At 41.3% G+C, this 15,119-nt stretch overlaps 1 protein-coding gene across 3 annotated transcripts in view; it reads left to right on the forward strand.

The window, feature by feature from the left end:
• The window catches only part of ntrk3b (neurotrophic tyrosine kinase, receptor, type 3b), a 211,612-nt gene that overhangs the window by 131,653 nt on the left and 64,840 nt on the right, over positions 1-15,119 (forward strand). For 2 of the 3 annotated variants that reach the window (XM_008310804.3, XM_008310803.3), the window contains exons 5-8: positions 6,692-6,846; positions 7,362-7,504; positions 8,832-8,973; positions 13,202-13,504. In XM_008310804.3, the coding sequence (XP_008309026.2) occupies positions 6,692-6,846; positions 7,362-7,504; positions 8,832-8,973; positions 13,202-13,504 (743 nt within the window). Of the gene's footprint in view, positions 1-2,652; positions 2,923-6,691; positions 6,847-7,361; positions 7,505-8,831; positions 8,974-13,201; positions 13,505-15,119 lie in introns of those variants that run through there. The other variant, XM_025055532.1, reaches the window with a different exon arrangement.

Raw genomic sequence — 15,119 nt, forward strand, 5'->3', positions numbered from 1 at the left:
GGGGGGGGCGTAGGGGGGGGGACACCCAGCCTGCTAGGACACTAAGTGCTCAAGTGGTTCCCACCTTCAGAAAAGCAATCATGGCACCAACAGTGATTTATTTATTGGTAGTGTGATACAGCATAGCTACGGTGGCAGCAGTTCGGCTGCGTTTGCTGGACCGGTCCCGGGCTCCGTGTTTTTTATTGTGTGACTTTCAGCAAACGTAACAGAATCAGAGTGAAAGGCTTTTCAATTCTGTGAAAGCAACACATATAAAAACTTAAAATCGTTGCCACTTTTCCCGCGTTCACTTCTCTAGTCGATTTATATTCTGCCGCTCTCGCTTTCAGATCCATGAAGTAAACCATAATAAAATGACAGGACCGTATGTACGGGGCAAATATCTGACCTTTAACCTTCGGTCAGCCACTCAATCATGAATCATTCCATCCATCTGTCCAATAGGAGCTGTGCTTGGCCCCTCCCTCAGTCAGGCGGGAGAGGGAGGGGCTAGCCGAGGGAAACCACACTTCACAGGTAGTGATGTCTGGGTTTCTGTGTCTGCACTGAGTCACGCTGCAGTGGTCAAGTCTGAATAAATTAAAACATCGATGACCTTTTGTACGTCTGCAGAGAGGAACAGTGACCTGATTGTGGTCGGCTCATTAATTCAAACGGTGGAAGGGAGACTCCTGTCAGCAAACATCGAAATTGCATCTGTTACTGAGGCCAATTGTCCGGTTGTCGACATCAGGGCTAATTATGCTAACAATTAAGAACAGAATTGGTGTTTTTTATAAAATGAACACATTTGTGCCTTTAAATGCCATTTCACAGTAGAAGACAGTATATCTGAGGTATGATAACAATGAACTTTTCTGATGTGACGTGCAGCGACTAAGTCAAAGATAATAAAATTTCCATCGTCTATAAAAATATAGAATTTCTCATGCTTGGATGAAGGCAGGATCTACTGATATTTGCGTCGTAAATGACAGTAATATTTTTATAAATAAACTGTTTGTCACCTTTACATTTTAATGTTTTGATTTTACGCTTCCATGAAGACACATTTCAATGATTTCATTTAAAAAAGGTAAAATTAGAAAAATGCAGTCAGAAAAGTTTGTGAGATACAAATTTGACTCATTCACGCATCGTCTAATGTTCATGTTCATTCCGACCAAAATAAATAAAATACTTTGTTTCAGACCTGAAATCCACACAGTATCTTTAGCAACATTTAACAAAGATAAGGTTCCATTTTGGAACAGTTGGAGGACGTGGAGCATTGAATGAAGGAGTCACTGATTTTCTTGCTTTACCACCGGACGTGTCGTAGTAAACGTGATGTAACAAGTAGAGCAACAGAAACACAGACTCAGCTCATGATTCAGTTGAATTCACAAACCCAGGCTCCACAGAAACACAATCTGAGAAGAAAAAAAAAAAATTAGACAATTTCCTGAGCACATTCAATGAGAGAAACTTAAATAATTCCTAACACTGGTATCGAGGAGGAAGCTGTGAATTCAAGCAGAGATGAAAGCATGAGAGCAGCATCACAGTATATTGTGATCTGTGTCTGCTCAGCCACAGCACCTGTGTGTACATTTCTGAGAAAAACAGCCTCCAGTGGTGATCATTACCTCTCCTACGAGGAGTGGGCTGGATCGTTAGCCCGCTTCAAGGAAACATCACGCTGTTAGCTCTCTCCATCTGGGGGTTAGGCTGCTGTTTGCTTTTGTTCTTTTCTAAGTCTAATCTGCTCGTCTCCACACATTTATCAACCTCCAGCTGTCTCTTCCAGGCTCCTTTTTCTGCCTTTGTCATAATGCTCATTTACGTTGAGGAAACGTAGAGTCACGTATGCTCTGACATCAAACCCTGGTTTGACCTGCAGTGGGTTTTTTTAGCTTCCTTGAATGAATCTCCTGTTTTTCGGCACCTTTTTGATGGTGAAGCTTCCTTAAATGAATCTTTTTTAAAGTAAAACTGTTTTTCGGCACCTTTTTGATGGTGATTTTGATTCTTCCATGTGATTTTCTCCAATAACCAATTTCCTCGGGTCATGTCAGGACCAGACGGCGCACCACAGCGACCGGTGTTGCTGAATCATGCTGGAGAAACTATGTTTACAAAAACAAGCCCAAAACTAACAACAAGCTCTGGTCACAGTTCATGCAAAAAAAAAAAAAAAAAAAGTTTGACCTTCAAGAAAGTACTAGATAATTATGAGCCATAACCATCGACAATATATGAAAAAAAATCTATATACTGTGTCACAACTCATCCTCTCTAATCATTTATTTTAAAATATATTTTTTAACATATTTGTGTTTTAGTTTTTTATATGGTTTTTCTTCCTGTTTTGAGGTATTTTCCTATGTACAGTAATGATACATTTTTCTTGGATTCTTGGATTTCTAGCACACATTATTCACTCAGGTGAGATGTTTTGACTTTTTTTAATGCGAAAAAGTTCACATAAATTTCCACTTGCAGCCTCAAGTGTTGACAGAGGCTAAAACCAAACAAACTAGGGATTATAGGTTGGTGGACGTGACAACAACAGAAGTGTCTCAAAATGGGCCACACTTTCTAAACCTGCCCCAACAATCACAGGCCGTGTGTGTGTGTGTTAAGATTATTAGTCTGAAGGTAATTTGTCCAGAAAAAAACAAAAACAAATTCAAAGTCACTTAAACTAAACAGACCTGGCAACCTTGACTCCACTTTTAATAAATGAAAACCTCGATCCGTTCCTTCTGTCTGGCCTGTTCTACAGGAAGCTCGGTTCTAACGGTGAAATCTCCTCAGGTATTTTTATTGTTTATTTATTTATTTTTCTTCTTTATCGTGAATTTCGACTCGGAGCAGACGCAGGAGCTCACGTGGCCCGGCATCAAATCAGGACGATGTCAGTATAATTATAGGAATGTGAGTAAAGTAACGAGATTCATTATTTTCTCGTCAGCATTTTATCATGTCGATTAGACATTCATGTTGGGCCATCAAGTCATAAAGCCTTGTTTTTCAGGTTTATGATTTCCTAATATTTTCTAAGATGTTTACTCGGAAGAAATATACGGCCCCGGTTGTAGGGAATTAATTATCAGGAAAACAGAGAACAGGATGTTTTCCTGCAGTAAATGTTCCATTTAAATGAAGAAACGCTCAGACAGGAAAGCAATTATTTTTTAGTTGTAAAATTACAATAAAAATAATAATAAAAAAACACATGATCTCACAGGCAAAACCTAACAAAGGTGAAACAACGTGTTAACCTAGCATGCTAGCAGTGTGACTGTGTTTTCGTGAATGCATTATCCCAAGGACTTCTAGAAGAGTGCGTTCATATTTCTTCAGCCCGGACGATTAAAACCTCTGAATGGGAATTAAATGTCACGGTCACAGCGAAGACCACTGTTTAAAACTTGATTGATTGGAACACGCGTGAGAAACGTCGTTACATTTGTCACTGAGATGACGATGGGATTACAGAGTGATGTCATCGGAGGTACAGGCAGTGTCGCGTGGACAACAATCAAAACAATAGCTTCAGATTTATTACTGTTTTTTTTTTTATCATTTTGACATAAACTAAACATTAGAGGCTCCAAAAAACGTCACACCTGATTTTACGTTTAAGGAAGACAGTGACCCTATGTTGTATGACTGTTAGCATGGAAGCTAAAAATGAAGTGTGACATATTTTTTTATCATTTTGACATAAACTAAACATTAGAGGCTCCACTTTGACATAAACTAAACATTAGAGGCTCCAAAAAACGTCACACCTGATTTTACGTTTAAGGAAGACAGTGACCCTATGTTGTATGACTGTTAGCATGGAAGCTAAAAATGAAGTGTGACATTAAATTTTTTTTTCTCAGTGTAAATATCCACAGCAGTTAAAGATGCATTGGTATCTTCAAAATAAACTGGTTATTTCAACGTGAAAAACCACAGCCAGGCTGAGTTCGTTCCACTCACAAACATCAAAATTGATCTGAAGCAGCCGATGTAAACAGGCTGCATAGAGGCCCTGGAGCCACGGGGTGCAGACCGGGGTTGCAGACCGCCGCTTAAGGAGATATAGCAGAATTGCGTGCCGAAATTGACTTTAAACAACAAGCTATGGACTTTAAATAGAGGCGAGTAATCATTAGTGTTAAGTTATTAAAATTCCCTGCAGTAATTGAAGAGGTAATAAGTGGATAATAAATTGTGAGGGTTTGGCTCCTCTGCTGCTGCAGCAGGACTTCGCTCGGTGACTGACTCGTCACAATAGTGAATGTGAAAAGGCTCTTCTCTAACTACGGTATCAGAACCAAGAAGCACCTGATAATAAGTGAGTACCACCTGCGGGAATCTATTCTCATTACGCCATACAGCGGTGCGGATGAGGCTCATGCATTATTCATGCCTTCTGCAATATCCCATTGACCTCTGCCAAGGACATTTGGACAGGCATTCATTTTGACCAAATTGGTCAATCACCGCCTCCAAATTGGACATATGCAAAACACAGGGGTGACGTACCAGGATGAACAATGGGACTTTGTTGTGCGTGCCATTGTGAAAGTAAAATGTATGCACAGAGGAGCCTAATGATACCTGCTGGGAGATGGTGGAGGGGGTGGAGGGGTAGAGGGGGGGGGCAAAGACTGATAGCCAGAACACCGCCTTCCCCTTTGACCTCCTCACATTCGAATGCTGCGCTGGAGACAATCATTTTTCCTCCTCCTTTTGTCTCTTCTCTCATAAAAAAAACAAAAAAAGATGCACAGTGGAGTTCCGGTGTTGGCCACACGGAGCAGTCACTGTGTAATCAACAGCAGATTTGGGTTATTGACAGTGTTAATTACTTTGTTATTGATTCAGTAAAGACTATTGTTAATTAGCTTTGGATTCTTGTCAGGATCGCTAGACTTGCAGCTGAAGATGCCCCCACCCCACCCCCCACACCCCCGTCCTCCCCCTGTGTCTGATGCTGAAGGTTACAGTTTGTGCACAGTTTTAAGGAGCAGCTAGCTAAAGCTCGGTTTACCTCCGGAGATTGTTGAAAGGGTTTCCTGTGAGTATGCCACACGCTGGCTGCTACAGGATATGCAAAATGTATGAATTAGGTGTTTGTTTTTTTTTCTTCCTTCAGTGGGAATTCTTCAGAATATGGTATGAGAGAATAACAGGAAAAATAATGTGAAATATTGATGGTATCTCGGTCAGTGAAGAATCAGTGAACACGTGGTTCGTCTTCATGCCTTAAAGGATGAACTGGAATTGAAGGTGATGCGGTCCATACTCTGACTGAACGGAGTTGTTAATTTCACTGGACTCAATAAAAACAAAGAATCTTTAACGCTGTAAAGCCTGACACATAAAAAAACAAACAAAAAAAATTCAAATTTTGAACATAACATTTTAAAAAACAGAACGCTTGAGGCAGATTTTCACTCAAAAAAACTGGTGGTTTCATCTATAAAAACTGTCATCAAACGTACAGTGTCTGTTTAGGATCAGTTCAATCCTTCATGATTATCGTTTTTCTGCGTATTAGAGTTTAATGGTTGTGTCTGGGTGTCGAGCCTTTCATATACACTACTGTATGTGCGTAGCATGAGGAGAACTCTTGGTGTGGGATATTAACGACATGTTGTGTTCAAGCGGCTCAGCTGTGTGTCAGGGATTCAACAGGCTCGGGCTCAGACGTCTATTCATCACAGCTGAACTGAAGCAGCTCTTAACTACAACACCCCGGCACCATCAGTTACAGCTGGAGTACGGCTCCCTGGGAGTAATACTCCATCTGCAGGATAATGTTACCTAAAATTGCGTGGCTCCAGAGGCTTTTGTGCGTGGGATATTGTGAAACATTAAATTGATATATAATTGTTGTGATGCTAAGGAAAATTGGAACCAAAGGCTCGGAATTATTACCATGGGTTTCGCCCTCGGTGGAGTGCACTCTCAAATAATGATGTCTTTGTTGATGATGTTAGGGCTGTTCACATGGCAGACAAATACGTCTTGTTGTTGAAGAACTGGCTTGAACCGGTGTTTTTCTCCCTCCGAGGGATCGCAGTGATAACTGCGTCAGAAGAAGGCACTGCTGTGAAGATGAATTTGTAAAAAATAAATCAGATAAAATAGTGAGTGTTTTTTAAGGCGTACACAGAATGATGTCCACTGTGTGTCCGGTGATTGATCAGATGCCTGGATATTGACAGACGAGCCCCTGACAGGGCAGGTCTGTGGGTGACAGGCCGACTGACACGAGTCAAATGGATGGTGAAGGACGGTAAAGCCGTCGATATCGTTGAGGACGAGGTCTTCACCAACGTTTTCAAATCAACACCCGACGCACTCGACCAGACACTATTAAAATTAGGAGCTGAATGTTTTGTTTCTACATTTCCCGTGTTAATAATTCCATCATTAATTTGTATTATCTACAAATAAATCAGGTGTGAAACAAATATATTTGAAACGAGATTTGTCTTTCTCTTCCAGCAATATTAAAAATCTGGTAATAATAGTGAGGTAGATTCATCTCAATTAATCATGATTAATCACCAATAATCTACAAAACCCTCTGTGTATATGGAGTAAAACATGTTGACATTTAGTTATGACTGTTTTATGTTAACATTAAATGATTTTGTTTGCTAACTCCTCTGCTCCGTTATTCTTTCTCGATGTTCAGGCATCTGGAAGGCGTGGTGTTTGACTGCGGTTGCGATATCCGCTGGGTCCAGCTGTGGCAGCAGAGAGGCGAGGCCGGGCTCCACACACAGCAGCTGTACTGCAGGAACGGAGCGTCCAAGATGCGTCTGCACAACATGTACATCAGCAACTGCGGTGAGGACACAGGACTTTGATTTATCAACGTTCAATAAGAGAGAGAGAGAGAGAAAGAGAGAGAGAGAACAATAAAGAAGCCCAAAAAAAAAAAAATCCTGTGGGTTGGAGTGTCATAAAAGAAGAAGAAGGAGTGGTGAGATAGTGAAAGGTGAAGTTGAGAATGGGGGTCAGACGATGACGGGGAAGGCAGACAGAGGGAGGGGGGGAGTTAAAGGTGACGGAGAGACGGGGGATTGAGTTGAAAACAGGAAGAAAGGAGGCGTGACAGAGTTCAGAGGTGACTCTGATGTAAGGCTCTGTGTGATGATTCTGACGAGGCTTTACAATATCTCCTGTTTGTGACTCATCCCTGTGACATTTAATGTACACGTGTGTGTGTACGTGTGTGTCTGCGCACCTGTGTCTGTTCTCAGTTAATGGCTTCTATAAAAAGGCATCACAATCAGTGTGTGGATATTTACAGACAGCCACAGACGGCTGTTAACGTCCGTCCTGACTGTGTGTGGTTTCAGACCAACCAGAGATCAGCGTGAGCCACAGCAGCGTGTTGGTGATGGAGGGAGACAACGTGACCGTGAGCTGCAATGGATCTGGATCTCCACTACCTGAGGTGGACTGGACCGTCAGTGGCCTGCACTCCATCAACACACACCTGGTTAGACACACACAAACACACAAACAAACACACAAACAAACACACAAACAAAAATGTTCCTATTCTTGTTATTGGAGAATTATTGGTTTAAGTAAAGTCCTGAAAGAAACTGTGACTCCAGAATCTTGCGTTGACCTCTTATGACTCAGGTAAGGCTGGTTAAAAATATTTCCCAAGTTCACTCTAAGGGGAAACGTTAATCAGCACCATGGACAGCGCCATAGGGAGCCGTCTCTATTAGTTGCAGGCAGTGACCGCAGGCTGAGGCTGTGTTTACAAAAAATGATTTAAAAAAAAAAAAAAAGATTTTTAGATGTCATTATAATAAATTCCATGTAATATATATATGTATATATATATAGAATTCCATGTAATATATATATATATATTTATATATAAATATATATAAATAAATATATATATGTGTATATATATGTAGATAAATATGTGATGTTTTCTTTTAATTCCAATTCAATTCATTGCCTCTATTTTGCGAAATTTCATAAAATTGGATCAGAGGTTCACAGATGAGTCCTCTAATTTAGAACTCTCTTGTCTAATTCAAGGTCACATGACACGTGACATGCAATTTATTCAATATGAAAAGCCTAAAGGATTTAATTGTCATGACTTCAGCCTTCAAACATTCAAACAAGACAAATTGTCCATGTGTTAAATTACATTCAGGGATTTAAAGGGATTTCTTTTTACTTTACCTTTTACTGTTAGCCTCCAAATTAGCCCGACTCCTATTTATTTGGTTGGCAAAAAATATGAAATTTGAAAGACAAACAAGAAAGAAGCAAAGCCAATCATCAACAGCTAAGCTAAGCTAAGCTTACTGGTCCACATTCAGCCTGCCTCGGTGAGAGTGAGCGCACCCACTAATCACCCGCTCCAGTCGGGCCCCGGGGATGTCACGGCAATAACCATGAACCAGGGAACGGCACAAAGGGAACAGTAGCAGCTGAAATAGCATTGTTGCTGTATTTGTCGACTGTGTCTTTAATGCTCGCACTGACTCCAGCGGTGACAGTTACCTCCGCCTCAGGCCCCATGTTTTCATGTTGACATCCGCGGTAGATGACAGGGATAAGTGAGGAGCAGAGGAACAAGCCCGGGTTGGAGGCACGGGTGGAAACGTGAGCTGGATGTTTCTATTAATGTTTTGCTGCGATTCTGGATCATTAGACGGACACGTGGAGCCGTGTGAACCTTAACTTTCTTAAAGGTTTAATTAAACAATTAAAGATTTAAAACCTACACCGGACCTTTTTTTCAGGAGTTTAATATCATCAACCTGTTCTCTGCTTGTCTCCCACCCCAGTCCAACGTGTACTGGCCCAACATCCACTCCATCAACCTGACTCTGTTCAACATCAGCCGGGACGACAACAACTTCCAGCTGACCTGTATCGCGGAGAACGTGGTGGGGATGACCAACTCCTCCATCCAGCTCAACGTACAGTGTAAGTCGGACGTTTCCATCTGCTCCAACCGTCTCAGTCACACGGTTGATAAGTGTTTGATGCTCTGGACAGTCTCAGTTCTCCAGGTTACCTGATGACTTTCCTAAAGATACATGGATTGTACCGGGGTTTCATACTGTTAAAAAAGAAGAAATGTTTAAACCAAGGGTCAGAGGACCAGTTTGGACGGTTTGGCGGGCCAGACTCAGCCTGCGGGCTGCCAGTTCAGTGATGATCACTGGTTTATACTACTGTAGCACACCTGTTTTGATGATAATCAAAGTAGTCAAAAATAGTCCTTTGTTCTTCACACTTTGCTGCCGGCGTCATGTGGGACTGAGTACAACGACCTCATGACGCCGGCTTCACATCTGTTCAATTGTCCAATTTGCTAAGCCATTCTCGTCAAATACCAGGAAGTGACACGAGGCTATTGCTGTTCAAATGAGGAAACATGATTATATTCACCTGCTCCAAAGGTCATCGGCACATTTTACTAAATAGCGAAAATGTCAGCATCACGGCGCAGCCGTAACTTCCTTGATCGGCTCAAAATCCCAATAGGCAATTGTCTGCCTGTGCTTTGTTTTTCACCACTTCACAGATTGACTTTATAGATAGTATAGACAGTTCTGTTAAAGAGCCCGGACCTGTTAATTGAGCAGGTAATCAGTTAGAACACTTCAATTACAGGCTATCACTTTCATTTGCAGACGTATATCACCTAAATAAATGAGGATTTTTATGGCCAAATGTTTTGGTCGAGGAAAAAAAAGTCACTTTTTTTACCGGTTTATGGAAATGTTTATTCTGTTGTTGCACAATTACATGTTTTTTTTTCACAACTTATATCAAGCAATTTCTTTATATTATTTCCCCAAAGTCAGTCTGACAACGATGAAGTAAAAACATTTAAAAAAAAGACATGACAGTCCAACGTTTCATAATTCAAATATTTGCTGCGTGTTTAGCTAAAATTCCTGCACCTTCATTGAGGCCATTTTTGCAGCTTTGACGACGTGCGTGGAGACAAGTCAACTGCACAATATAAGAAATAATATCTTTTACCGCAGAACCTTTTGCAGCTAGACGAGGGTGAAGACACTTAACATTCATGTTCGTCAAAAGAAAACTTTCAATGCTGCAAAAAGTCTGGCCGAATATTTTAAAATAAATAAATCTCTTTCATCAAGTACATTTTTTCAGAGTTACTAACCAGGAGAATCTGCTGCTGCTGTCTATTAGGAAAGAATTTAACTTAATAAAGTTTATAATTTAAATACGTTTTTTTTTTTTTACCCTTGATTGAAGTACTTATCTCCTGTGGTTTGATCTAAAGATTAAGGGGCAAAAATCAATCATGCGTTGGACGAACATGTGGGAATGAGATGATGATAATAAACAGATTCTAATTCTATTGTCAAAGACACTTAACAATTTAATTCTTTTTAGATTCTCTCTTATTATTTAATGCAAAATATGAAATATATGAAATTGAAATAAAAAAAAAAAAAACTTCATTGATCCCACACTTGGTTGAGCAGATCTGCTGCAACAGGCTGCCCAACAGGAGGCGTCATTAAATATGTGGTTCCTCTGGGGCTCGAACCTGCGACCTTCTGTGTGTAAAGCAGATGTGTAAGCAGGCGTGATAGCCGCTCAACGATGAAACCAAAAAATGATGTTGGCTGTTGTGAATCCAATAACAACCTTACATCAGTTGGTCCTGTCAACATTTACTGCTCATGTTAAACCATCAGTGTGAACATAGAAAAAAGTTCTCATCAAATACTGCACATCAAACATGCTTAAAATAAAAACCGCTGAGGTTGAAGAGTTAAGTATTTGACTCAGTATTTGACCTAGTTTGGGTTGTTAAAAACAAATCTTCAAAAATGAGAAAATTGGGATAAACTTGTAAACAACTGTCAGTCAACTATGGACAAATTAGCATTTCATTTGTGTTTATATTTTTCCATTAATTAACTAATGACCTCTTGGTCCTCTTGAAACCTCGGCGGTACTCAGAGCTAAAACACAACATTTAAAACAAAGTGACGATGACCCGGTGATCATGTGACACCGACGTCTCCTCTGAAGCCCAGGGCCATGAATTTCATGTCATACTGTAACATCAGTTTACCCTGAGGGGAGCGAGCCGATAACGGGACGCGTCGTATTCAAAGCCGATATTTATCAAAGATGACACACATTATTCTCTCTTTTTTTTTTTTTTTGGAAGCTTCTTTTTGTGACACACAATCTATTGACTCTGTTTGCAATGAGTCGGGAGAAGGAAGATTTGTCACCATTTCCAACACGCCCTCCTGCAGTCGTGCTGCTGCTGAAGATGACGCTGGAGTGATAGATAGCCTCTGCTACGTCAGGCCTTCGGGGCTTCCTCCACCCGGACACTATCGATGTACATCACCGGCGTTTTTTTCTTCTTCTTCTTCTTCCTGTTGACGCTCTCTGCTGGTGTTGCAAATTGACTTATTAATTTTTCAACACATGCTTTGATGCTAATTACATTTCCCCCCTCTGCGCAGGCCTTTGTCTGTGGAAATGTCATAAAATAGCTGCAACCGCCGCTCTGATTAGGGGACTAATCTGATTGACACCCAAATTGCCATCCGTCAAGTGTCGCTCTGTGCATTCAGACAAGATTTTTTTCCGTTTTAGCGAAACTGTAATTTAGACACAATGCAAATTCTGCAGAGCCATTGTTCTGACGCCGACTGGAACAATGGCTGCTCTGAGGCTCCGTGGACGTCGGCGCCGTTCTACCTGCAGTGTAATGAACCCCACAAACCTGACACTAACTAGCACCTGGTTAGGGCTAATTGAGGGGTAAGGCATCGCTATCAATTATAGCTAATATACAAAAATCCCAGTCACTGCTGATGCTCACTGCATGTTGGAAGATTAACTAGGACTAGTTATCCCAGAAGAACCAGGTGTGGACTAGTTGCTGCTGCTCTCTCACTGCCCCAGGGACTAGTTGCTGCTGCTCTCTCACTGCCCGACACGTCAGGAACAGACTGCAGCAGTGATCACAGTCATGTAGTTATCAAGACTTGTCATCTGTATGATCGCCGTGACCGTGTTGTTATAGACCAGCGTCGACCGCCGTAATGACTTCTTTTGTATCGGCTCAGACTGGGTGACAGGCTCACTAAGAGGAAAATGGATCATTCTCTCACTGTCCGTCAATAAGAGACTCTGTCGTCTTCTTCTTCTTCTTCTCTCCTTTTCTTCTTTTCTTTGTCTTCAGGCTGCACCGCTGTAACCACCGTTACATCTTTCTTTTTTCTTTACTTTTTTTTCCTCCGTCCTCCAAACACCCCCGCACCGTCGTGTTGACACAGACACATGGTTAGGCCTTTAGTTCCGTTGAATTACTTCACTGTAACTACTGTCTGTCAGGAACAATATCCACAGAGCAATTTATGAACTGACAGTTTTCAAACAGAGATGGTTGAATATTTCATGCCCATGTCTGATAAGTGTTTGGTGTGAAAACATGAATATTAGTTGACACAGACGCAGTGACGAGGGTAATGGCCGCCGACGTGTTTGACAGTCGGCTTTATCTTTTCTACCCACAAATCAACTCCATATTTAATTCCATTCGTCACACTTTATTTCACTTCACACGTTTCTGAAACACAATCAGGTTAATTGGACCTGCGATGTCGGGAAACGCTTTGTTTTTTTTTCAGTTTCATCATTTCATTAATAATAAATTAAAGGAGCCAAACAAAAATCAATATTTATATAAATATGTTAATTGAAGTGAGCAGGTTCAAACACCGTCAGTCAGCAGTTTCTCTGCTGTGTGTGTTTGTGGTTTTTTTTATCTTTTGTTCTGTGTACTACGGCAACAGGTACTACACAGTAAAACTGTCCATTACTACAGTACTTCCAGCCAGGAAATCCAACTCCCTGAATATAAAACGTCCAAGAACAAAATCCAAACAGCTCAGCGTTTATGTCTGTTACTGTTTCTTTGATGTTTTAGCTTAAATTATCACCAGCCTCAGTGTCCGTGGTACAACTTCTCTACAATAAAAAAAAAAACTCTTCAGCTTTTTTCTAGCAGCAACAAAAGGGAGAGAAAAGTCTGTTTCATAGGAAACAGGATTTAGTTTTGTTTTTTTTATCTTTTTTTAAATTCATAGAGTCTCTGCTCTTTTAATAATTTTTTTCCCCCTCCTTTTTCGTGCAGTTCCACCAGTCATCCTGAGACTGGCCGAGCCGGAGCAGCGTCTCCACTCCTGCATCGAGTTCACAGTGCGAGGCTACCCTCACCCCAAACTGAAATGGTTCTTCAAGAAGAAGGAGATCGTTGAGAACGACTACATCCGGACCGAGATGGAATTCTACCAGGACTACCTGGAGGGCTGCCTGATCTTTCAGAATCCAACACACATCAACAACGGCAATTACACTTTGGAGGCCAGCAACTCCCTGGGGAAGGTCACAAAGTCCATTTATGGTCATTTCCTCTCAGAACCGGGGGATGAGGACGGTGAGTCAGTATTATATCATTATGGATCTAACTTCTAACTTTTTTTTTACATGAATCCTTTAGTTAAGACCAGGCTTTACATTGTCAGTTTAACTTCATGACCTGTTCTATTCCCGGGTTCTATTCTCAGTCAAAATAAGCGTTCTGTTTTAGGTAAGTTCTGATTAAATCCCGGCTCCACAGGATGCAGGTTGTGAAGCCGATCGCCTCTGGCTGGAGCGCAGCCAGAGTTCATCCACAGTTCATCCACAGTTCAGTCAGGTAGATTGCCAGCCGTTGAGTGTGAAATCACAGGGAGGCAGAGTAAACCCTCAAAGGTTTTTTTTTTTTTTTTAATTTCTCCAGTTGGTCAATATTGAAAGGTTAATACGTTGTGTCCATCTATCGACATAATGTGACTCCGTCAGTCCTCCCTTAGACAAACACAGACGAACAGAAAAGTTCGCTTTAAACTCCCGCTTTTTAAACAAACAGACAGATGTGGAAAAAGAAGGGGTTTTCTTTGTCTGACCGATTTACTCCAGTGGCAACTTGTGGTACTGCATAGAGATGCTTTCCACAGACGGTGATAGTAGAAGTGATCCCTGCTGTTATTCTTTAACATTAAGTTTAATACGATGGGATGAAACTACGGAATTGTCTGGAAAAATGATGTTCTGATCAAATGTGGAATTCCATGAGGATCGAGTCCAAACAGAATCATCTTCAGCAGATTCTGGAACTGACCAACCTTCATTTGAATTTAAATTTTTTTTATTTTTTTTTATTTAACTGTCGTTTTTTTTGAGCTGTTTCTGCAGGTTCTCGGTGGATCCAGCACAATGAAAATGCAGATCAAATTAAAAAGTCCCTGCATTTAGTAAACAAAAATAATAATACATGATGAGATGGTGAAAATCAGATTGGATTTACAGATTGTGAAGGTTGAATTTGGTTGCACATTAAGATTTCTGTTTTTCATATTTTACATCTTTCATTTCTTTGAAATTTGAGTCTGGTTTCACAGCTACAGGATATGGCGGAGGGCGATCCTTCCTGTGCCTCGTGCTGCTGTACAACATAAACCCCGTCCCTGGTTCAATTACTGCAGGGGACATACAGCTGTCATGTGTTATGATCCATAACATCCTTCTCTCTGGGCCTCATAATCAGCTTGTTGGGAATTTAATCAGTGATCCGCTGCTCAGGATGTAGCTACAATACTCCAGGAACTGTCCACCGCTCCTGTAAACACGCCGCCGTTAGCTGGTCATGTGTGTGGAGTCACAGACGTTGCGTAATAAATGCTGGTCCCTACAATCGTCTATAAATCACCTGATGTGATCTGTCGCTTGGCCTCAGGCTGTTGTGGCAGCTTCACACTCCAGGGCTTGTTCAAAGTGGGTTTTTCTGATCCCTGACCTTCATCAGAGTCATTCCTCATCTCTATATTAAGCCCTGCTGCTCTCATTTGCCACATAAAGCTGCAAAATGGCCAGGGATTGAGACGGATGGACTCCAGTTTTGTTGTGAGCTGCTTCAGGCTGATAATGACTCTGTGCTGCCCCACAGGGTCTCACTGTCTCTGGTAGGTAGGTAGATGACGAGGGGGGGGGGGGGACAAAAAGGGGGAAAG

This window comes from Cynoglossus semilaevis, chromosome 5 (genome assembly GCF_000523025.1).
Source record: "Cynoglossus semilaevis isolate Cse_v1.0 chromosome 5, Cse_v1.0, whole genome shotgun sequence".
Lineage (NCBI taxonomy): Eukaryota > Metazoa > Chordata > Actinopteri > Pleuronectiformes > Cynoglossidae > Cynoglossus > Cynoglossus semilaevis.